A 25,849-nucleotide genomic window follows, 5' to 3' on the forward strand; every position below is an offset into this window, starting at 1 on the left:
CAGAAATGGTGGGACAAAGCGTGAACCAATGCAACAGGATACTCTGTTGAAAATGAACTTTACAATGGGAGGGGAAGGGAATCAGGAGGTAGCAGGAGAACATGAGGAGGGAGTAACACTCTTCAAAAAGAAATGTGCTCCTTACCTTATGTAACTGTAACCCCTCTGTCATCAGTTTTACAATAAAAAATTAATTTAAAAAAACGAGCTGGACTCTAGAAAAACGTATGGGGTTTGCAAAAGGAGAGGAGGAGGGCACTTCTGATTACAGAAAAGAGGAAGCAGAAGTCCAGAGTCAGAAATGAGGGCAAACTCATTGGGAGTGTTCAGAGTTTAGTCTGACTAGGAGTTGTATGTGTATGAGAGAGTGGATTAAGGAGAGGAATCATCATGGGTAGAGCACAGCTGTTTGATGGAAGGCTTCTGGGACCTACAGAGGAGCAGATCGTGGCAGGTGAGAGGAAAAGGTAGCTAAACCTCTCATTCTTAGTAATGCTTAGTTCCCATACCAAGAGCCCTGGATGCCTAAGGTCTTCTCAGACCTCTGTGCAGTCATTTCCCCCCACAAGGCGGTAGTAAACCTGGAGTTGCTCCTGCTTCCAGTTTAAGGCATGTTTTGATCACTCCTACTGCTGACATACAATATCCAAGTTGAAGTGAACTAGCCTCTCGCTGCTGGGGTCCGTTCAGCATTTTTTGCTATGTAACATCTGTTTTTGAAATTCAACTGAGACCCTGACTTAAATCTGTTTAACTTAAAAAGCAGCAAGAGAACATCTTGTTTTCATGAATATCCAGGGGCTGTATGTCAACAAATAAAAGGTCTGTTTGTGGTATTCAAAATGGAAAAGCTGGTTGTGAGATGTTCGGCCACTGGGATACATTTATTATGAACAGTTCATTTCTTGGAATCATGAACCAGAGTTTGAAAACACAGTGGGCCAGCTTTATTGAAATCGGCAAGTTTCTGCTTGATGATGGGTGAGAAACATGCTTTTATGGTCAGAAGATCATCAAGCTGGATAGATCCAGAAAATACCTTCTTTCCTGCCTCCCACCCTAGTTTATGTCTTACATGCATTCCCGTGTCTGCATAAATTCTGACGCACAGTATCTGGTGGATCATAATTTTTGTATTACTTACATAAGACCAGCGGTGGGAAAACGGGATGAGAATAGTTTACCATCTCTCAAACGAGACTAGTAAAGTCTCCTCCTCATTTCTTTAGAAGAGGAAAGTTGGAAGTTTATTTATTTGCATCCAAAGGGATTAGCCTCTGGGATACAATAGATGTCAGGGTATATTTGATGAATGAGTACAAACTGTGTTCATTGAGTTGCTTGTGTTCCCTTATGAGGAGCTTGTGTTCCTTTAATCCATGCGTGTCTCTATGTATATTAATATTCCTGTTTGAGCCCTGCACCAGTGACTCATGCCTGTAATTCTAACTACTCAGGAGGCTGAGATCTGAGGGTGGTGGTTCAAAGCCAGCCCAGGCAGCCTAATCTGAAAGACTCTTAGATCCAGCTTATCACAAAAAATGCCAGAAGTGGAGGTATGGCTTAGGTGGTATAATACCAGTTTTGAGTGAAAGAACTAAAGAATAGACCCAGGTCCTGAGTTCAAGCCTCAGCACTGTCACAAATATACATACATAATCAGGTCATTCTTGTAGTTTTCTCTTATAGTAAATGATTTTTTCCTTCCTTCTCCTCTCACAATATGTATTTTATTTATTTATTTATTTATTGTCTGTCTGTCTGTCTGTCTGTCTGTCCGTCCGTCTCTGTCATTTGATCTTGAACATTGTAAAGGCAGGGTATCTGCATTCATGGTTTATATGCTTTGCCAAACAAAATGACTACTACATGAATGATACTTCTAACCATATGTTAAATGTCTTTATTGAAGTTTTCACATGGTGACAATTCTACAGTCTCAGCCCCTCTTGATTATGTCTGATTTAAACACAGAATACCATTGAATGCTTTGCACAATAACATATTCTGTGTTCTCATTCATTTACTCCCTCCACTAAAAATGCCTGCTCACCAGGTACCAGTGGCTCACATCTGTAATCCTAGCTACTCAAGAAGCTGAGATGTGAGATTTGAAACCAGCCCAAGACAGAAAAAGTCCATGAGACTCTTATCTCCAATTAACTACCAAAGTGGAAGGGGTGTGGCTCAAGTGGTAGAGAATTAGCCTTGAAGGCAGCTGGGGAGGGGGGAGCCTATTTAACATTTTGGTGGACTAGATTCATCTACCTATCTTTATTTTCTCCACTTAGCCTGTATCTACTACATAAAGTTATCCAGGATTCATGTCATAACGCATGATACAAGTTTAAATTTTTCTTTTAAATTCTTAATCAGTTAATCCAGTAGGGTTACATCTAAAACGTTAAGCTTGTTAGTAAAAACAATAGTAATAGTGATGGCCAGGATGCAGTGGCTCACACCTGTAGTCCCAGTTTTCCAGGAAACTGAGATCTTGGGCTCACGGTTCAAAGCTAACCAGGAATATATATCTAAGAGACATTTATCTCCAATAAGCCAGTAAAAAAGCTCAAGTGGTAGAACATTAGCCTTAAGCAAAAAAGCCAATTGAGAACATAAGGTTCTGAATTTAAAGCCCCTATATTGTCCCTCTCTCTCTCTCTCTCTCTCTCTCTCTCTCTCTCTCTCTCTCCACACACACACACACACACACACACACACACACACACACACACACAGAGACAAATTCTGCCCCATCAACCTACCTGGTAATGACTATTAGTGGTGTATGGTAGTTTCTATATACCTTGGCAATGATTAGGTGAAATACAAACCCTTCAACTTTGAGTGGGAACAAGGCAGATGCATTTGTTCCCTTCTGCTTTGTCGGCCCTTATAGACAGCTGAAATTGAATTGATTTGTGAATTCCATAGCACCCCAAGGGAAATGCTCATTCGTTTACAAGAGGTACAATTCCACAACCATTTTTTTTAATTCCTTTGTATATTTGACAACATTCCCAAAGAAACAAAGTTGAATGCAGGAAAAATATAGCGAGAAAAGAAAAATAATACTCCAAATTCTGAACAACTCTATTTTTAATAAGTTGATCTGTCGGCCAGCTGGCCACAGGGTAGACTACTTGTAATATATACTTTTGATAGGCCACATGTAGTTCTTGGAACTGTTTATATTAGGCTCCAGAAACTTAATTATTCTAAAATTGGCAGGGCTGTCTTTGATTACTTAATGTAAAATTGCTTAGTCATCTTTCTACATAGTGCAGACAGCTTTTGTTTAAGTGCAAAAATATTGAGAAATAAAAATGTGCTCCAAAAAAAAGATTTTAGGTCAGGTAAAAAAACAAGGTATCTTCCCCCTCCCCCCAAGTTCTTTAGCAGGTGGTTGCCACATGTTTTAATTTGACAAACTAGGTAACGGTTAGAGTCAAAGTCCTTAATTACAAGTATTTTTCCATTTTCTTCGTGGATTTTGTCAGAAGTGAAACCTGAACATTTTACAAAGTGCAGATTTTCCAGCAAGAGTGTGACAAAAATGCACCATCAGCCATCAGATAGGCTTTTTTGGTCTGGCTGTCAACTCAAGCTGGCTGTTGTAAAGACCCTGTTTTTGACTCCTTTGGTTTGAAATCTGGGTCTCGCCATCTTTGGTTTACTGACTTCCAAAGCCAGTGTAAATGTATATACCTTCAGCAAGGAACTGGGTCAACACAACTGAGTTTCTTCCATATATTTTCAAATCTATATGGTGCCAGAGGTCTCCAAATTTTTTTAATTAATTATTTTTTTTATTTTATTGTAAAGGTGATGTACAGAGGGGTTACAGTTATGTCAGGTAATGAGTACATTTCTTTTTGAACAGTGTTACCCTCTCCCTCATTTTCTCCCGCTCTCCCTCCCTTCCAAGTCCCCTCGCGCTCCAAGTTATAAAGTTCATTTTCAACATAATGTCTAGTGAGTATCACTGTTGCATTTGTTGCATTGGTTCACCCTATGTCCAACCCTTTCTATGATTCCCCCTCCTTTCCCCAAATCAAATAAACATATAGAAGACAAAGACAAAGAGTACCAAAATCAGAAGCAATGACTACGGGGTAGAGGTCTCCAGTTTTTACCCCTGAAATGCCTATGGCAACCTCACATTCTTCCTCATCTCCAAAGGGAGATGGTGAGAAAAGCCAAAATCCTGGCGGCCAATAGGTAAAGACACCAGGCCTGGGAATAGTAGGTTCTCAAGCAAACATTCAGAGCTGCACCTTATGTTTCTAATTGCTGAGCGTGGTTAGAGAACAAAATCAGACAACACTTTTTTTAAGACTGATGGAAGCATTTAAACAAGCCTTGGATGTCAGTGTTTTTTAATTATGATGGAGGAATGGCAAGGAATCTCCATTCAACCCTGATTCTCCTTTTTTTTTAATTTATCATATATCATCTATTTCTTTTCTTTTGCATATCCTGAGACAAACCAGTTCCCTTGCTTACAAACACCTAAAACTCCTCTTCCTGAAGCTAGAATGTTCTTTCGCTCTGGAGGAAAACGACCACAAACAAAAAGCAGAACTACCATTTTATAATCCTCCCCCCCTCCCCACCCAGAGGTGGCTATGAATCCACTAGAGGTGTGGTCTTTTGATAATATCTTGGCCAAGTTGGTCTGATTACCAGTTAAGTCCAATGAATAAGCAATGCCTTGGAATCCATTCCAATTTAACAAGTGTGAACTTAACAGTAAGTATAAGAATAGTTGCTAAGAACTTTGAGGGGATAATGAAAGTGAGTAATCACCTCAAGGCGATCTTTTAGAGAAGGTAAGCATGTCCTTAGTAATTAAAATACAGGTAATAAGACTAAGAGCACAAATAGAAACATAATATCAGTATAAATCATGTCAGTAAGTAAGTGGTGCAAAACTCCTAAAGTCTTCTGCTGGTCTTCAACAGGCCCTCACTGCAAAGCATGGTAGCTAACACCTGTAAGCCCACCTACATGGGAAACAGAAGTAGGAGGATCACAGTACTAGGCCAATCTCCCACAAAAATAAGGCCAGCAAGCAAAATTGTTGTTAGGTAAAATACAGTGATCTTGGAACCATGTTTATAATATATATTTTTAACTATGATCTCAGTACTGAGCAAGCTGAGGTGGAGGAGTTTGAGTTTGAGTCCAGTCTGAGCTATACAGTGAGACCCTGTCTCAAACAAAACAAAAACGGAAAAAAAACCCATCATTTTTTAAATCTTCATTTCCAAGTAAATCACTCTCTGAGTCTCATTACTCAGTTTGAAGTATGATCTTTCTTCAGGCAGTGTCTCCATTTTCTTTTCTTTTCTTTTCTATTTTTTTTTTTTTTTTTGCATTTGCTAAGAATTTTACTTTCTCAGTATCCGAGTGCTTAGTCACCACATTAATCCATGCACAAAATACTCCCACACGGAACAAAGAGGCTGCTAATCCATTCTTGGAGAGGTATGATAGCCCACACTTCAATACTTTTTTCCCCATGAGATTAGAAGGTCTAGGAAGAGAGACATTCAGAGAACATAGCTTGCATATCCGTGTCTCTAAAAGGCAGCCCATGGCTTCACACAACCCAGGAGTGGGATCTTCTCACAGCAGGATTGTCCAGTAGAGCTTTCTTCCATGTTGAAAGCATTCTCTACACTTACACGGGAGCAGGAACCACTAAGTACACATGGCCACCAAGCACTTAAAACGGGACTAGTGAAGCTCAGAAACTGCATTCCCAATTTTAAGTCACTTAAATTATCTCATTGGACAACACAGACTTAGACTATTAAAAATATATTTGTCACACTAACTCTACACAGACGGCCATCTTACCTCTGTCCCAGTGGAAGGGGCAGCCCTCCTCATTGCTGGATAGTTCTGTCGGTGCCAACCTCCGCTTCACACCTGGATTATGTGTGATACTGAGGTGTGTGCTTCTGTCCTTCAGACACTCGTATGTTTATGCAGATTTTTTTTGCCTTTTTATTTTTTCTGTGCTGAGGGCCAAACTTGAGCCTTGTGCTTGCTAGGCAAGTGGTCTTCCTCTGAACTAAATTCCCAACCCCTCCTACGGGTCTTATCTTCTTTCTGCAACAAGGGTGTACATTTTTCCTCACTTGGATGCAGTTGGTGGAGAATTTCCACCTGTTCATATGCCTGCCATTTATTCTTTCCTATGGGTCATGAGCATATCAGGGACACATGCTTTATTCTAATTTGCTATCAACTAGTTTCTTGCAGTTTAATTCTCTGAGTTCATCAGGGAAAAATAATTCAGCTCTGAAAAAGTGATGGAAGGTATTATTTTCCAAATGTTTACTTCTCTTCACTTTCTTAAGCAAGTTACATGTTTCTTTTTTTTTTAATTTTTTTTTTTTGGGTCCGGTTGTGGGGCCTGAACTCTGGGCCTGGGCTCTGTCCCTCAGTTCTTCAGCTCAAGGCTAGTGCTCTACCACTTGAGCCACAGCGCCACTTTCGGCTTTTTTCTTTTTTTCTTTTTTTTTTTGCTTATGTGGTGCTGAGGAATCAAACCCAGGGCCTCATGCATGCAAGGCAAGCGCTCTACCACTGAGCCACCTTCCCAGCCCAAGCAACTTACATGTTTCTTTAGAGATGAATCCCCATATAAATCCTGGTTTCCCACCAATTTGCTGTGGTTCGGGAACCAACATTAAAGTTGGATTAAGTGGATGTATTTCTTCTTTCTGCTTGGAAACAAAGTAATGATAACCATAGCATTTTGAAGTATATCGAGTACTACAAATTAAGACTATGTTATTTTTGGTAGCACTTTAAGATATGACTTACAGCCCCTACATATGTTGCCTTCCAAATTTAGATTTCACAAATCTAAATTGTCTATATTTGGTGCAGAGATACTGCTTTAGGACAGTTATATGTGTCAGTTCTCCCATTTCAGAGATAGAGAAATATAAATAGAGGAAATGTAATTTACTTGTTAACTTGTTCTTAGTGGGACTTTGTGTTTTGGATTGAACTCATTAGGGAAACAAAGAACTTGAGAAAGCAGCACTCCTCAGGCTAATATTGGTTCTCATTTCCATGTGGCTGTTCTTGACAAATGTGTTTCAATGATTGCTTGTACCGTGTGCGTGAGTGTGTGTGTGTGTGTGTGTGTGTGTGTGTGTGTGTGTGTGTGTGAATGTGTGTGTGTGTGTGTGTGTGTGTGTGTGTGTGTGTGTGTGTGTGGCATGCCAGTATGGCGGCTTGAATTCAAGATCTATGTGTTCTCACTTGGCTTTTCAATGAAGGCTGGCTGTACTACTTAAGCTATACCTCCACTTCCAGCTTTTTTGCTGGTTAATTGGAGACAAGAATCTCATGGACTTTTGTGCCTGGACTGGCTTTGAACCATGATCCTTTTATCTCTGCCTCCTGAATAGCTAGGATTACAGGCATGAGCCACCAGCGCCTGGCTGCTTGTATTTTTTTTTTTAAGTAGCAGCGATTCTTGGACCAAGATAATGAAGGTTGAGCTAAAGTTAAGCCCAAACTGTACATTACAATCCATTTGTTTATTTGAGTTTTGGGTCCCAAATGAACCATTCAGTTCAGAAAAGAGCAAAGTGGGTTGATAAATTGATATTTTTTTAAAGGACAAAAGTTCATTTTCTACAGCCATAAAGAAAACACTGCCAGATTTACTGTGTAACTACTGCAAATGTGGGTTTATATAACTTTTGAGATTCATATATAATCTAGTACCAAGGCCTTTGATTTATTTTGTAAACACTGATCAGTTAATAAAGTCCAGAGAGATGAATCAGCTTGAATTACATTTTCCATATTTAAAATGGTAAAATCTCATACAAAAATCTAGAGACTCCAGTCAGATGCTATGACCCAGTTGTAAGCATTTCAAGAAGACTGTTTCTTGTCACACGTTGCCTTAAGGATAAAAGCATATGGAAGGTAAAATATTAATTTAAAATTTTTTGAATGCTATTTGGAGAGAACTATTGATGAGTATGCTGGCATAAGACAGCAATTATTAATGATCAGGATGAGTTTTGAATGTTCAAGGATGGGAAGACCACTTTTAAGTGAGGATCTATAGGAAAGCATGAAGGAAATGAAATTTGAGTCAGGAAGAAATGACTGAATAGAACGTGGATGGGGAGAAGAAGCAAGAACTCGTTCCAAGTGGACAGAATAGAAGGAATAAAAATGAAGGGGTAGAAAGTTATAAAATACATCTGAGAGGTAATGAAATGTGTGTTTTGTTAATGTGGGATGCCATGGCTTGAAAGGAACGTTAGTGATTTCTAAATTATAAAGTTAAAAGGGTGCACACTTAGATACCCAGATCATTTTTACCAAGAAAGGAGGAAATATGGGTAGGTCAAGCATAAGGTACATTTCTGCTAGAGAGGAGGCCAGGCACATGAGTATAACCTGACCAACTATTTCTTTTTTAAAACAATTTTTTATTCTAAAGATGCTGTTAGAGGGGTTAGAGTTACATGAGTAAGGTAATTGGTACCTTTCTTGTCAAGCATTGTTACTCCTCCTTTGTTTTTCCCCTACTATCCCTTCCCTCCCCACCTCCCCAACTCCTCCCCCCTCCAAAGTTATAAAGTTCATTTTCAACATAGTATCATCTCATTGTTACAGTGGGTCAACCTGTATTCTTGTTTCAGCATTTTGTTATTTCCCTTCCCTTCTCCAAATGTGAAAAATGTATATACAAGATGCAAGGCACCAGCATCAAATACAGTGACAATACAGGTTATACCATAGGGGGAAGTACATACAAAAGAAATTTTAAAAATCATGTAGTACATTAAAAACAATAGCAACAAAGATAAAAAACCTCTTATGTCCATATGTTGGGGTTCATTTCACTTAGCATCATCTTATATGGTGGTATGTACATAGCTTTTGACCTTTTCTGCTCATCTGATAAGATTATCCTAGACACATACTAATTATTGCAAATAAGGGAAACCATGGAAACTATGTTTCTTTGGGTCTCCCTTACTTCACTTAATATAATTTTTTCCAATCTCTCCACTTCCTAACAAATGGGGCATATATATGTATATATATATATATATATATATATATATATATATATATATATATATATATATATATAAAATCACATTTTCTTGTTCCATTCATCTACTGAGGGGCATCTGGGTTGATTCCATATCTTAGCTATGGTAAATAATGCTGCAATAAACATAGTTGTGCTGGTAGCTTTAGTATGGCCTTGTTTATGATCATTTGGGTAAATGCCCAGAAGTGGGATTGCTGGGTCATAGGGGAGCTCTATGTGGAGTCTTTTGAGGAACCTCTATACTGCTTTCCAGAGGGTTGAACAAGTTTACACTCCCACCAACAATGCCCAACTATTTCTATCCATATCTCAGAAAGGTTTGTTCCTGTCTGTTTGCCAAAAGTTTATGGATGAGTACAATTAAAGGACTGATGTAAGTAAAGATAATTAGAAACCAAGATGTGGAATCTACTGGAGTGAATGGCACTCAGACATCACCCACTACTGGAAGAAGAGACATATTGCATTTTAGTAATAGCCTAGCTGAAATTAACCCAGGTTTTACAACAGACAAAATATGCTTCCTTCTCCCACAAAGCTCCAAATTCTTTTTCTTTTTTTTGTTGGTTTGGGGTCTTGAACTCTGGGCTTGGGTGCTGTCCCTGTGCTCTTCAGCTCAAGGTGAGCACGCTACCACTTGAGCCACAGAACCACTTCTGGTTTTGTAGTGCTTTATGGAGATAAGAGTCTCATATACTTTCCTTCCTGGGATGGTTTGGAACTGTGATCCTCAGATCTCAGCCTCCTGAGTAGCTAGGATTACAGGCATGAGCCACCAGTACCTGGCTCAAAGTTCTAAATTCTATGAACTAAACACAAATAGTAGACAATGGTTGTGAATCAGGTTGAAGATATGCATAACATGTTTGTGTAAAAATTCATCTTTTTCTGTAACAAAATACCTGAGGCTGAATGCTTTATAAAAAACAGAAGTTCATTTAGCTGTTAGTTCTGGAGGCCCAGCAGTATGGCATGGCTATATTTTGGCTATTCTAGAGAAGGCCTTGTGGTGATGACATCCCAGTCACAGGGGTCTATGTGAGAAGAGGGAGAGAGCACAAGACAGAACGGGAAAGCAGAGGGCAGGAAGGGCCCACTCCTGCTCGTTTCTAGCAGCACTATTGAGAGAACTAACCAGCCCTTCTCCTTGTGCCCCAGAACATCAATCCCTTTCAAAGCGCAAGCCTAGCATGGAACTTCCACCTCTTAAAGGTGGAGCCCTTGGAGAACAAAACATATCTAAGCTACAGCAGCCTGATAGACATAGAAATCAAATTCCTAGGAAAACAAACACCTTTTCTGACTTGTTTCATTTCCAGTGTCATGGCAACTGGAACATAGTAATATGTAAATATTTACTGGAAATCATTGGTATAAATGTTTTTGTGAGGCTTCCTTGAAGTAGTTAATTATGAAATTTACAGTGGATGAAAAATGATGACTGGTTTGAAAGAGCTTCTCTAGTAATGGTTATGAGCACTAGAAGACTTGATTTCCAAGAAATAGGAGAGAAGCATTATGTTGAAGGCGAGGACACTGAGAAATAGAGGAGAAAATTGTGAGATACACAAGATGAAACTTTATTTTTTAGGTCCTAGGACTTGAATTCAAGACCTGAGTGCTGTAACTGAGCTTTTGTTCTCAAGGCTAGCATTCTGCCACACCTCTACATCTAGTTTTTTGGCAGTTCATTGGAAATAGAGACTCCTGCCTGGGCTAACTTCAAACCATGATCCTCAGATGTCAGCCTCCTAAGTAGCTAAGATTACAGGAATGAGTTAACAGCACCAGGCAAGAAGACTTTTGAGATATTAAATGTATATAGTGATGCTGTCAACTATATGACTACCCTGATTTGTAAGACTTACAAAGCACTACTAATAAAAGACACTCAGTAAATATTTGGAAGGCTAATTTAATTGAAATCTCTTGTAAATTGGTGGTTTTATGATTTAAATGGCTTGAAACGGAAGGCCATTCCTGTCCAAGCTCTTGTGATCCCAAGAATTAAAATGGAGATCAGATCACTGATAACCATCCTCTTAGACCTTCTCTTGGATGCTCTTAATTTAGCCCTGGAATAGAAAACAAGTCTTAGATTAGTCCAAGAATACTATAATCATTTTTGAGTGTATACTTTGAAATGCTGTAAGATAAGGATTGTAATAGCTATCTCACAGGTTTATTATGTAAATAGAATAAAATTACAATTTTAGAAATAGCCCAGTAGAGCTATTAAGCTGTTAAAGGACAAGGAGAAAAACTTTAAATTCATATTGTCACTGAAAGAAGCCAGTCTTAAGAGGCCAGACACATACCATGTGGTTCTAAGTCTATAACCTTCTAGAAAAGCCAAAGCTAAAGAAACTTAAGACCAGTGGTTGTCAGGAATTGGGTAGAAGGAGGTGGAATGGAGTGAAGAGAAGGAGCACAGGAGGTTTCTAAGGCAGAGAAGATGTTCTGTAGGATACTGGAATATGTTGTGGACATATGATATTGTATATTCAGTTAAAATATGAATTCTGATGTAAACTGTATTCTTCAGTCTCTAAAAATTCATTGAATTTGAGTTGTTTATAATAAAGCATGTACCCTGCATTATTGCCAAGATGTGAATCATAGGATGCATTGGTTTCTCATGGCTGCTCCAACAATGAGGAAGCCTAGATGGGGTGTTTTAAAACAAGAATCCTTTATTGTGTCACATTTCTGAAGGTTGGATATATGCAGTCAAGTTGTGAACAGACCATGCTCTCTCAGAAGAAACTAGAGAAAAACTTGTGCCATGCCTGTCTCTCAGGAGGGAGCACCTGGTATTCTCATGACATTACCCCTGTATCTTTACAAGCTATTTACTTTATATTTCTTTTGGTATTACATTTCCCTCCTATTATTATGACAGTCTTTTATCGAACTAGGATCTATCCTCACAATCTCATCCTGACTCCCCCCCCCCCCCTCTCTCTCTCTGTGTGTGTAATGATTTGAATAAGATCATATTTTGAGATATGGTTAGACCTTAATTTTTTTTTGAAGGAAGGAACAAATTAACCTAATTTTATGAGGAAAGTAAATAGGATAGGGGAGGGAGATGTATAAGGGAACTGTAGTTTCTGTTCAGTTTCTCTATGTCTAAGAAACAATCTTAAAAACTCTCTGAGTTACAAAAAAAAATTAAGTTTAAAAGATGGTTGGTCCATCACACAGTACATCTTCAGTTTTTGTTACTTTTAGAGGCTATATTAATTTATTCCGTATCTATGACACAACTAGTTTTATTCTTTTTTTTTACATTTTTATTAGCATCAATTAGTATTGCAAGGGGTTTCACTTTAACATATTCCTATATGCATATAAGGTACCTTGACTAGACCCGGGCCTCCTCACTCTCCCACACATGAATGCATACTTATCTTCACGTGAATTTCTCTTCCTTGCTACTCTGCTCATTTGTGACACCCAAGAGCTTCCTGGGGTATAGAGTCTCTCTGTCTTGACATTTTATCACTTCATTGGTTGGGAGTTTGTTTCCTAACCAATTTTGCTGGAAAGAATTCATCCCTGACTGGAGGTAGGGGAGGAAATGAAGGATTACCAACTGGGGACATGTAAGCTGCTGCTCTTAAAAGAGGGAGGAAAATCACTTACAGCTCTACCCAGACATGGCTCCTCTTACATAGAAACAGTGCCAGAGAAAAGGGGTTATATAAAGATATCTTGATTTCAGACCAATCAGGAGCCAATTTCACAAATATATACACCTTCTCTCCCCCTTCTGCAAGACACACATGCATGCACACACACACACACACCAAGGAGATGCAGATGTGCACAGATGTGTTCTACTTTCTCTCCAACTTCAGCTATACCCACTGATAGCCACAGAGCATACCTCCACAAATATAGGTCTACAGAGCTGAATTGCATAAAATTCTATTCTCCCCATTTCCTTTTTCTTTCCTCCTTGGTATCTCCACATGCACATTCAACAGATAGTTTTTCCATGTTTAGAAAATGAAAAATAGAGCTAGGTGCTGGGGACTCACACCTTTAATCCTCAGGATTAATTAATTAATCCTCAGGAGGCTGAGATCTGAAGATCATGGTTCAACACCAGCCCACAAAGGAAAATTCATGAGACTTTTATCTCCAATTAACCACCAGAAAAAACAAAGTGGGGCTATAGCTCAAAGTGGTAGAGCAAAAGAGCTCAGGACAGTGCCTAGGCCCTGAGTTCAAACCCCATGGTTGACGAAAAAGAAAAAGAAAGAAAATGAAAAATAGGCCAAAGTAAGAAATGAAAACCAAGGAACTGGAGGACCAAATGGGTAGTAGAATTTGTGTGGATAGAGAGCCAATGAGAATGGGAAACGTGACTGCACTATGCTCCTGGGTGGACAGGCTGCCTGTGGCAGGCTGGTGCATCTTGGGCAGCATCGTTGGTGCTATTCCTTCATCATCCCTTATCACCTGCAGCAGATATATAGGTGTAGCTGGGGTTGATCAGTAGTCAGAACACCTTGTTTATGTTGGATGAAACAGGAAGAATTTTGAGCATGCTCAACAGGCTACTAGGCCACATTCAGACATAAAATAATTTGTATCTAGATAGCTCTCTTGCGGTTTCTGTTATTGTCACTATAGTTAGTCAAGAAAAGAGTTTGCTGCCTCACTGTACCAGCAAGTTCTCCCTTGCAGCTCGCCCCCTAGCTCCCTCAGAACTGGCAGAACAGGAGCTCATGTCTGCAGAGATGGGAAAAATAATCCTGGAGCTTGAGGGTCCCTGGTGAGGCTCTCTCCCCACATTTTAAAATACACATGAAAAAGAACTCTTTCTCCCTCATTAGCACAGTCTTAAGAAGTACTCAGAATGAAAGAAAAATCTTACATTTAAAAAAAAAATCCCAAACCCCAAATTTGAATTTCTAAAGATTTGGAAACGGAGTAAATAATACCCTAGAAGAGGGAGGTGGGGGAGAAAAAAACGTCTAACCTTGTATCATTTTGTTTTTATTGGCTAAGGGTTTTATTTTTTTGTTGTTTGTGGGTTTTTTATTATTTTTTTAAGAGGAGAAAGAAGCTCTTGAAAATAAAAGAATTTGGCAATTTATGTAAGAAAGTTTGTGAACTTGGTTTCAGAATCAAAGTTTTGCTCACCCCCCTCCACCAAACACACACACACACATACACAGATGTCATTGCATGATGACTTTGGGCTTTTACTCTGCCTGATTTTCTTATGCTGGGCAAATAGTTCATTTCATGTCCATAGGAAGGGCTGGAAAGTATTTTTCGATGTGAGCGCAGCAGAGCCTAGGATTCCAGAGGAAGTGGAGGCCTCCCTCTCCACACAGGAAACAATCTTCAAGCAGGCCTTAAATGCCAGATTCCAGGCCGAGTTTAACTAACCACTGACAGCTCTGTAAACAAAGCGAGAAGAGTCTGCTTCCCCTTTCCTGGTAGTCATTTTAGGTGTGGGGGGCTGCAGGGAAATTCTGGAATACTTGATTCCATGGCACAAAAACGCAAGGGAAGAAGGCTCCTCATTTGAAAAGCTGGAAAGAGAAGATTTTTCTGGAATTAAAGCCATCACAAAGGAGGTAGGAAAGGGTAAAGAAAAAAAATTTACTGATTGGATTATATATCGAGAAAGAGCTGGGTTTTTTGTTTTTGTTTTTTTCAGCTCTGAAGACAATTTGGTCACAATGAAACTGCTTTTGAAAATGCTGCTTCATGGTACAATTTAGTCACAGTCTCATGGCTTAGGCTGTTATTAAAAACCTGATGGTAATACTTGTTAAAATATCCAAATGATGCCTACATGCCGTATCAGTTTATGTCTCTGTTACTTTTCTTAGTGACCTCGCATCCCTTTCTTGCCATCCTTCTAATTTCCTATTTCTATTTTTCTTTCTTTGCTTTTTTCCCCCTAACTTTTATCTGGGGTTCCCCAAGTTACAAAGAACAAAGTCTGTCAGTAGTTCTCAAAGCAGTCTACCAGTATATCTGACTCCTGGGAGTTTTCTTACTTTTTCTAATTTTTTTCTTTTCAAGGTTATCCTGGGATCTTGCTTTCTCCAATAGTTTTTAGGAAAAAGACTAAACTTAACACTGCTTAGGAGTCAGAAACCGATCACTAGCTACGTTATCAGACTCGGAGGGAATTTTTCTTAAGAGTAAAGAAAAGCTGGAGGGGGTGGAGACAGGGCTGGAGGAACCCGTGCTGCCTGAGGCTGCCCCGTGTAGGATGCTCACTCCACCTCCTCTTCTTTAGATCCAGCCATTTCCTGGGCTTTTCTAAACCTGAAACCTCACCATGGATGATTTTGAACGTCGCAGAGAACTCAGGAGGCAAAAGAGGGAGGAGATGCGTCTGGAAGCCGAAAGGTAAAACTCCAAGTTGGTCCCTGCTTGTGTTTTATTATGAACAATGCTGGTTTCAGGCCTCAAAAGACCCTTTCCTCTGAAGGGCATATTGCATGTCAATTGGTAAACATACATATAGAAAGCTTCCCTGATTGTTGAGATTATAAATATTGCCAGAAGAAAGAGAGAGAGAGAGAGAAAGGAAAGAAAGGAAAGGAAAGGAAAAGAAAATAGAGAAAGACATAAAAAGAAAGAAAAAAGAGAGTCAAACAGTTGCTTTCAATCCATGCTTTCCACAGTAGAATTTTTTAATGACAAAGGTAACGTGTGAATTGGCCTTGAAAATGCACTCCTAATATTGAAATGATAGAGAGATGCCAGATATTGCTGAGTACTGGAAATGAATCTTCAGTCTAAAAACTAAAGACAAAAAGTCCCTGATGAAGCTGTGGCAAGGGTTCCTTATTGAAAGTCATACGAGCCCTATCATCTCCCTGGTGAAGGCTGATGGCCAGCGGGCTGCATCGCTGGAGCAGCTGTGGGTGTGGCTGAAGTCACCAGGCTGTGTGAGGCCACTGTAGCTAGTGGTGACTTTAAAAGCAGGTTGGGAAATAAAAACCTTGACGTATGAAGCACAGGCCAGAAGTGTGTGTCTGGACATTTTAGGCCTCAGAGCAAAGGACAGTAGCATTTAATGTGCCTAGAATCCAATGCTCTTCTGAGAAAGCTGATCAGGAATTCAGAATAAGAAACTATGCTCTTAAAATCAAGTCAGCTTTGCCTCCCAGAAATCCCAGAGAGACAGCAACAAAATCACTGCCAGAAAAGAAAAGAAATATTCTCATTACCTTACTTATGTAATTGTAACCCCTCTGTGCATCACCTTTACGATAAAATTTTTAAAATATTATTTTAAAACTTAAAAAAATAGATAGTCCTTTCCTTCATGATGCTGAAGAGAGCAATTGCACCTCTAATAAAGATTTTTAATTAAGAAGGCAAAAAAAACTCAAACCACCCAGTCTCTGAGTTTAAGCCTCAGCGCACCCATGCACGTGCACACACACAAAGGCACAAATCCTGATGCAAGAAACCTGTTGAATGCTTAGGGAAAAGAGTTGGTGTTATATATCTTGGGTATTTCTGTTTCACTTAAAAGGAGTCCAAAGAGATGTAACAAAAGAGCTGTGGGATGAAAGTATGTTGAAAAAGTTATGATTAGTGAACTAAAATCTAGAGACCCAGCACTGATCGAATTAGGCCTAGATCAAGGCAGTGGCTATGGAAATTAAGAGCTTACATATGAGAGAGAGAGAGCTCACATATGAGAGAGAGACAGTGAGAGAGAGAAGCAGAGACAGACAGAGACAGAGAGACAAAGAGAGGAGGGAGGGAGGGAGGGAGGGAGGGAGTGTTCGCAAACCTTCTAGGAGAGAGAAAATTTCAAAAGATTATTAAGTCTAAAGAGCTGGAAGGAAGACTTCTGCATTGCTCCACCTGGGAGAATTGGAAAAGACTATTCTTGGGTGACCATAAGACTTATGTTTAATTTCAGGTATAAATCACACCCAAAGGGAGATTTTTTTCCCAAGTACTTTAAGATAAGAAAATTTCATCTTGGCTTCTTAAGAATGAACGAATAATTATTAGAGAAGTCATTTGGGATAAATAGCATAGGATAGTAATGATACAGAAACCAAAGGTGATAATTCAAGAAAGCAAATATTCAAAGAGGAAGAGGTCATGAAGGGATAATGGAATGGGACCATCAAAGGAAACAAAATAGCAGGGAGATGGGAATGACTGAGGAAGGAGAACCTGAGGCCAGAGGTTAAGTGGGTATCCAAGGTTTGTAGATAATGCCTGGGCCCAAGAGAGCACATCTATAGTCTTTACAATGCAGTATTATTGGGCCTTGGGTTTTCTAGCAAACATTGATTAAGCAGCAACCAGATCTCTGTGACTGTGCTGTGGCTGGAAGAAAATGTGCTGATAACTAGATATTATCTGGTGACGGGGTAGGAAGTCACAGTGTAGTGTGGTCAGGAAATGGGTCAGGTAAGGGCAAGGCAGATCTAAGAAGCTAGGTTACAGCTCAGGAGGAGAGATGTGGCCATTAGGTATCAAGCTAGATTGCATTTTCCATTTCTTCGCTTTCTATATGGAGAGACAGGGAATCGATATAAGAGGACTGACTGGAACCATGCTGTGATGGAGAGAAAGGATCAGATTTCCTCAGGTCCAAGACTTCATCTAAGAATTATCTACCCACCTACCTGATTGGTTTCTTCCAGAGATGTGTGTGTGGTGGAGTGGGGGGTGGGAGGTATATAAAGATCTGCCTTATTTTATCTTTTATTTATTTATTTATCTTTTATTTATTTATTTATTTTTGGTCTGTTGTGGGGCCTGAACTCTGGGCCTGGGCGCTGTCCCTCAGCTCTTTAGCTCAAGGCTAGTGCTCTACCACTTGAGCCATGGTGCCACTTCCGGCTTTTTCTGCTTATGTGGTGCTGAGGACTCAACCCCAGGGCCTCATTCACGGAAGGCAAGTGCTCTACCACTGAGCTACCTTCCCAGCCCCGTCTTCTTTCAATGTTAGTCTTAAAACATATGTATACAGTAAAGCTCAGTTAGGAATGCTTAATGACATACATTTAGCCTCACCTCATCTTACTGAGACTTCTATCTGTATTATGGCTTTGTTATATTCTTTTTCTCTCCTCTCCTCATCTCCCCCCCCCCCCGAGAAAGAGATGTTCTTATATTTTTTTCCCACTAAGTTTACGTTTTCATGTTTCAAGATAAACCTTCTCATTCTGCTATATAAGATTTGGTAAGTTCCTATGCACCCTTCAAAAGACTTAAAAAAAAAAAAACTGATGTTATGGGAATGATGAAGGTCAGGCTTTATAGCCCAGCCAACTTTCCTGGGAAGGCACAGGGTGTGTCCAGGAAACAGATGGCCACAACCAGAAATCCAGAGCCATCTAAATCCAGGTTCTGATCTGAACACAAAGGGCATTTGTCCCTCCTCCTTTAGCTCTGGACCTTGGCTTCCTCTTCTGTCACAGGAGTGGGTGTTTTCTTTCACAAGGGGATCAGTGGGATGATTTTTGTTTCCATTTGTTTGATTATCTCCTTTATTTTTCAATGATCATGTATTAGTTTACTTGAAATCAAATAAACAGTAAGATAATTTTCCATTTTGGAAAAAAATAACACTATAACCCTACACAGTATACGTAGGGCCAGACTGGAAAAGAATTTCCTATTAAGTATAGAAAATGAAAAGAAAAAAAACTCATTCCAGATCTAGAATGATAGTGGAACTAACTGGAGAAAATAGAGTGGTTCCACCATTTGAAGGCACAAATCCACTCACCTATTCTCAACATAGTTTTACTGAATATCTCTTTAGCTCCAACTTCCATTGGGGGCACTTAGGATAGATCAGCAGACTAATAATTAGGAAGAATGTGCTTTATATTTTCAAAATATATAAAACCAAGTAATGAACAGAAAGCTTTTTTTTTGTTTTTGTCAGTTGTGGGGCTTGAACTCAAGACCTGAGAACTGAGCCTTATTTGTTCAAGGCTAGTGCTCTACCACTTTGAGCCACAGAGCCATTTCTAGTTTTCTGGTGGTTAATTGCAGACGAGTCTCACAGACTTTCTTGCCTGGGCAGGCTTTGGACTGCAGTCCTCAGATCTCAGCCTCCTGAATAGCTAGGATTACAGGTGTGAGCCCCAGGTGCCTGGCCAGAAAACTTTATTTTTACGATCACAAATATCATATATTCCCTGATACTAGTTCACCCATTAAAGAGAACTTCCCATATTTGTGTGCTATACCCCCGTGTCCCTAGACCACCACAGAGAAGTCCATTGACTTTCCTTATCCACAAGAAATACCACATTGTTTCAATTTGATGTTATCGAAGTTGGTGTAGGTATAATTCTGCTTTGCAATAATAATTTAAAACATATATTCTTGCCAGATGTCATAGCCAAAAATAAAAATGAGCCAGATTCTTAGATATTTTATTCCTTAGAAATAAATGGTGTTGCTGTTGTTTTGAAAAAGAGCAAGTAAAAAGCTAGTGGCATACTTTGTGCTATGTTCCTTTTTGTATGCCCAGACTAGCACTTATTTACTGCTGTGTACATCCCTCAATTCAGAGCTAGTCAATCAGTTCATTTCAAATAATTTTGTATTCCAGTAACCGTGACAACAAACCTACTTCAGTGAGAACATCCTTTCCTTCTGTGTCTCACGATCCTGTACAAATTTCATTATTCACCCTGTCCTGGCCCTTCAGGTAGCTTTTCAATCTAAACTTTCTATTCATAGATAGATAGATAGATAGATAGATAGATAGATAGATAGATAGATAGATAGATAGATAGATATAGATATAGATATAGATATTTGATAGTCAATATCTATATAATTTCTATAGATAAATATGGATATTAAGTATGTATACAGTACAAGATCCTACACTGAACTATAAAGACCAGTGGTCATTGGTAGAGACAGTGGGCCATCTCCTAGATGGATTAATAATTTTAGTATAATCTTTACCAAAAGAGGAAGAAAAATACATCGGTAGGCAGAAGGGAATATGTGGTCATCAGTGAAAATTCTTTTTTTTTTTTTTGGTGGGGCGGCGGGCAGAGGGTCTGTCATAGGGCTTGAAATCAGGGTTCTCTTTGTGCTCAAGGCTAGTATTCTACCACTTTGAGCCACAGCACCACTTCTGGTTTTCTGTTGGCTAATTGGACCTAAGAGTCTCATGACTTTCCTGCCTGGGCTGGCTTTGAAGCATGATCTTCAGATCTCAGCCTCCTGAGTAACTAGTGATTTTTATTTTTATTTATATATATTTTTTGTCAGTCATGGGGCCTGAACTCTAGGCCTGGGCGCTGTCCCTCAGCTCTTCAGCTCAAGTCTAGTGCTCTACCACTTGAGCCACAATGCCACTACCAGCTATTTCTGCTTATGTGGTGCTAAGGACTCTAACCCAGGGCCTCAGGCATGCAAGGCAAGCATTCTACTGCTGAGCCACCTTCCCAGCCCTAGTGAAAATTCTTAATGTTTTGTTTCTAAACAAAAGATACTGTCCACATCTCAAATCAAACTACTGTTAATCAATGACCTATTTGAACAAATATGAATAAAAAATTTAATTTTGCTGCTTTTATTTTCCACCAATCTCGTGGGGGAGAGAAAACGTTGCATAGATGCATTCTGTGTTCCTTCCTTGGTTCTGTCTTTTGTTGCAAATTCTCCTACTCCTTTGGTTCTGTATTCTTCATGTATTTCCCCCACATGCTCATGCAACTCTTGAACACTTGATTCATTGCTCTTCCTCTTTGTACTTCCAAACTCTGTCCTCTGTGTGCATATGCATTTGTATCCTCATGGAGCACATAAAGACAGAAGGATACAGACATTTTCAAAGAGGTCAGATCTGTCTTACTTCCTATTTAACAAGTAGAGAATAGCTGTAGGCTTTTACTAAGGCATCTAGTAAAGGGACAGGCATGACATCATTACATATGTCCATATGGCATATATATGTTAATATAAATGAAGTAATGCCAAGAGAGGTGTGAAAGTAAGTATAGCTCAGCAGCTACAGGCATAGGATTGACCATTAGACAGCTGTGGTATCCAGTCTCAGGTCTGCCACTTACTATTAGTCATCTGGCCTCCTGCAAAACAAAAGTGTCCATCTCACTGAGTTTTGTGGAGATTAAAAAAAGAGAGAGACTACATGAAGGCAATAACACAGTGCTGACCACCTAATAGACATTTAATAAACAGTACTGTTAATTATTACCTAATTGAATTCTCTGCCATAAATAATGAAAAAGCAGAAATTTTTAAATTATCTTTTTAGCTAGGTAACAGTGGCTCATGCTTGTAATCCTAGCTATCCAGGATGCTGAGATTTAAGAATTCCAATTTGAAGCAATCCTAGGCAGAAAAAAAAAAAATCCACAAGACTCATCTCCAATTAACCAGCAAAAAGCCAGAAGTGATGGTATGGTTCAAGTGGTAGAGCAGCAGCCTTGAAAAAAAAACAACTAAGCACAGTGCAAGAGTTTCAACCCCAGAATCAGCATACACATACTCACACTAGATAGATAGATGATAGATAGATAGATAGATAGATAGATAGATAGATAGATAGATAGATAGATAGATAGATAGATATAGATAGATAGAGTGGGTGTGAGAAGTTACCAGGTTGTCTCAGCCTGAAGAGGTAATGCCTACTCAGGCTGAGCTGTCTGTCCTTTTCAATTCAGCCAAAAGGATTTTGATCTTTGGTGTATCTTTTGAGAAACATTCAATGATGTTTTTATCTACAAGGAACTAGTCAGTGGATATACTGTACCTGACACTGGGTTTGCTTTCAGGCTAGTAACAGGGCAGCTCTCACTTTTCAAGCCTTGAGCTCATTACATTCTCAGCAAAGGCTGTCCACACCCAAGGCCAGTGTGCTTCCCCATCAGAAGAAAAGCCTCTATTGTAGAGCTGCGTTATCAGATTCAGAGGCTCTGACATAAATAAAGGGAATGAAAACACTCTTGCTGTTGTCCTCATTCATACATTTTTATGGGCTTCTGAAATTTCCCCATGATTAGACGTTTGAAAGTAAATATTTTTACTGCACTGGAAAAACAAGCAATGTTTTTTCAGTCTTTTGAGTTCACAAAATCTCCTTCCAGACCTGTATTGCTAACACTTTTTATTAATGATTTAAGAGCAATAGTTGAGACCCAATAAAGCATTTATTTATCAAGAAAAAAGGAGCAATAGTTGAATAATTGCTGATTATACAACACACAAGCATACGCAAAAACACTTATTCAAAAATGCTTCAATCATGACCTTGAGATTTTCAGATTAAAAAAATCTTTTCAAATATAAGTTTATTATTTTATAATCAGAACCTTATTTTCCATTAGGAAGATAAATAAATGGTTCCTTTGAAACAACCTAAATCATTCAAGTACTTGGGTATGCTCAGTGCTCTTGGAAAATTGATTACACCTTGGAGTAGATAAAGGTTAGCCTTTGGTAGCTAATCTTTTTTTGTGTGTGTGGGGGGGGGGGGGGGACTTTAAATTCAAAGTGTTTTTGTTGTTGTTTTGGTGCCAGTACTGAATCTTAAACTTAGAGCCAAGGTGCTATCCCTTAGCTTTTTTGCTCAAGGCTGGTGTTCTACTACTTGAGCCACAGCTCCACTTCTGGACTTTTGGTAGTTAATTGGAAATAGGAATTTCATGGACTTTCCTGCCTAGGCTGGCTTCAAACTTCAGATATCAACTTCTTCAGTAGCTAGGGTTACAGGTTGAGCCACCAGCACCCAGCAAGTTTTTTTAGTAATTAATTTGAAAGAGATTTAAAAGTATGTTTCTAAGGATTTTATATCTATGTGATACCATTTGAGTTCAATCCAACTGGACTGCGATGGGATAATTTCTACCTAAAACAAATCTTTATTTATTTGGATCCAGCCACAGAAGAATAAAATACATACAGGCATGCACATCCCTTTTCTCTCATTCTTTTTTGTCTGTCACTCTAAATTGACAGTATTTTTACTCATTAAATGGTAACGATGATGTTTCTAGATTCATTTCTACTAACCTAACTGCCTCTGATGCTATCCTGCTCAATAGAGCGTCAGAAGTTAACGGCCTAGCCAATGTGGTATTTTTTCAGTGACTACACCTAAATTTTTGGTATCAAAGAATTGGCCATCTAGATTCTTTAGGGGCCTCGCATGTTGAGATGTGGTTTCCTTCTCAGCTGGAAAAAGCATGGCATATAGATGAATCAATGTACACTAAATAGTGATAAAGTTTTCTTTAAAGTCTTCATATATAACTATTATAAGATACCAGCCCTGAGCCTGGAGAGAGACAGTGATATAGTTAAAATTCAGGTCATGCAGAGTGACAGGCCAGGATTCAGATTCTGACTGAGATAATTGCTACTTATTATCCTGACAAGACACATAAACCTCCCTTGCTTCTATTTCTTAGGCAATAAATGAGTCTCACAGCAAGCACAATGATAAAGCTAGTTAAATCCACAGGGAAAACTCAACACAATGACTGACACATAGTATATATTCAATGAATGCTAGATATTATTATTAAAATTAATTCTTTAGTAAGGTTTTAGTGCAAAACAAAATTTTACTGAATCTGAGTTTTATCTCTACCAGCTCAGACTTTATGATTTGTTACATCAATTTTTTTCATATAGTGACCTTCCTTTCCCATTGTCAGTTTCTTTAAGAAAAAAATCTACAAATAGGTATATAAGAACATTACAATTTAACGTGCCCATTTATGTGTACTGTAATGATCTTGATATTTACTAAGATATTGGAATTGGAAAATAATTAAATATTTTGGCTGCCCACATCTAAGTTTGTCATGGACATATAACTGTTGTATGAAGATTTCAAAATCACATTGAAATCATCTGAGAAACATGCAGCTAGTCTTCAATATAATTGCTTATATGCCCCTTATTTAAAATGTAATATCTAAAATATCAGAATTTCACTTTAAAAACTCAGTGAGCTTACCCAGAATTGTTCTTAAGTGGAATTAAGCATATCAGCGTTATCAGCTATTATTTAGAAGAGAATAAACTATCCTTTTTAAAAAATGACCATATGCCAAATTCTAAGTGATAATATATATGCATATATATATGTGTGTGTGTGTGTGTGTATACTATGACCCAAATACTATTTTTTTTATTTTTTTTATTGTGAGAATACCATACAGAGGAGTTACAATTACATGGCAAGATAACGAGTACATTTCTTATCAAGCATTGTTGCCTCCTCTTTGTTTCCCCTTCCCATACTCGACCTCCCCACCACCACCCGATCCTCTCCCACCCACCAAAGTTGTAAAGTTCGTTTTTTGACATGAGGACTTGTACATCTCATTGTTGCAATGGGTCCACATGTATGACCCAAATACTATTATCCCTGTTCTACAGTTGAGTAATCCCATGAATCTGAACATTCCAGTAACATTTTTTCCTTCATTAGCAAAGGATATAGCCCACTCTGCCCCCTGTCCCAAATCTCAAAACCTTTCCACTGTAACAAATCAAGCAATGGAAGTTTTCTTTTCTTTCCTCCCTCCCTCCCTCCCTCCCTCCCTCCTTTCTTTCTTTCTTTCTTTCTTTCTTTCTTTCTTTCTTTCTTTCTTTCTTTCTTTCTTTCTTTCTTTCTTTCTTTCTTCTTTCCTTCCTTCCTTCCTTCTTTCTTTCTTTCTTTCTTTTTTTTTGTCAGTCGTGGGGCTTGAACTCTGGACCTGGGCGCTGTCCCTGAGCTCTTCAGCTCCAAGGCGAGTGCTCTAACACTTGAGACACAGGGCCACTTCCGGTTTTCTGGTGGTTATTAGAGATAAAAGTCTCACTGATTTTTCCTTGCTCCAACTGGCTTTGAACTGCCATCCTCAGATCTCATCCTCCTGGGTAGCTAGGATTACAGGCATGAGCCACGGCCGCCCTGCTGCAATGGAATTTTTCAAGTTCCAACTGAGTTTCTTGATCCATCACCTCTATAAGGGCTAAATAACTTCCCACTCAGAGTAGTTTTGTGGTAACAGATTGACTAAAGAGCACTGGGCCATTTGAACTGTTTTTTGTGCTTATCCACAGCCATTGTTTCCTTTGTCTTCCTGAGTTGTTCCCATTTCAGAGAAAAATGGAAATGGAGAATCAAGTTTTCCCCCTGATCCACAGAAGGCTGTTGGCATGACCATTTTCATTCTGCACTAGATTTTTCTCAGTTAAATGCTATCCACTATCAGGGCAGATACTTGGTCCCATCATTCATTACTTATTACAGACTTAAGGCTGTCATTGACCTTGTGGGACCATTCTTTGCACTGGAATGTTCCTGGGTCATTTTGAGACCACACATGGCTTTGAGGCTCTGATGCAAGTGATTGACCCGTGTCCAAAAGAAAAACACAATGTACAACCACCAAAATGTGGGAGCTGTTCTCCATGATGGACCTCCATGATAGACCTTCATCCAAGGACCTCTCCCTCCCACTCCACCCTGCCAGGCCCCATGAAATCCAGGCCAAGAATCCCTGATCTGACGAGTTTTATGTTTCATTTTACATAGGAAGAAACAGTGTAGGGAGGCTGTCTGCTGCAAGACTTCCTAATGAAGCTGAGACAGAGCCTGCTTGAGCAGTGTGGATCCTTGTCTGTCCATAGCTTTCGCTTTAGAAAATGGATGGTTCTTTTGGGAACAGCTTATACTACAATGTAATTCACGTTGGACTTTTTTCAGCTTATAGG

General features: G+C 39.1%; 1 protein-coding gene across 8 annotated transcripts in view; it reads left to right on the top strand.

Annotated features, from left to right (window-relative positions):
• The window catches only part of Cald1 (caldesmon 1), a 220,704-nt gene that overhangs the window by 103,150 nt on the left and 91,705 nt on the right, over window positions 1-25,849 (top strand). For 7 of the 8 annotated variants that reach the window (XM_069996817.1, XM_069996821.1, XM_069996823.1 and 4 more), the window contains exon 3: window positions 15,390-15,502. In XM_069996817.1, coding sequence (XP_069852918.1) covers window positions 15,432-15,502 — 71 coding nt within the window. In that variant the 5' untranslated portion in view covers window positions 15,390-15,431. Of the gene's footprint in view, window positions 1-14,592; window positions 14,716-15,389; window positions 15,503-25,849 lie in introns of those variants that run through there. The other variant, XM_069996818.1, reaches the window with a different exon arrangement.

The sequence above is a fragment of the Dipodomys merriami genome, unplaced genomic scaffold, assembly GCF_024711535.1.
Source record: "Dipodomys merriami isolate MVZ:Mamm:240054 unplaced genomic scaffold, mDipMer1.0.p SCAF_5, whole genome shotgun sequence".
NCBI classification, from domain to species: Eukaryota; Metazoa; Chordata; class Mammalia; order Rodentia; family Heteromyidae; genus Dipodomys; species Dipodomys merriami.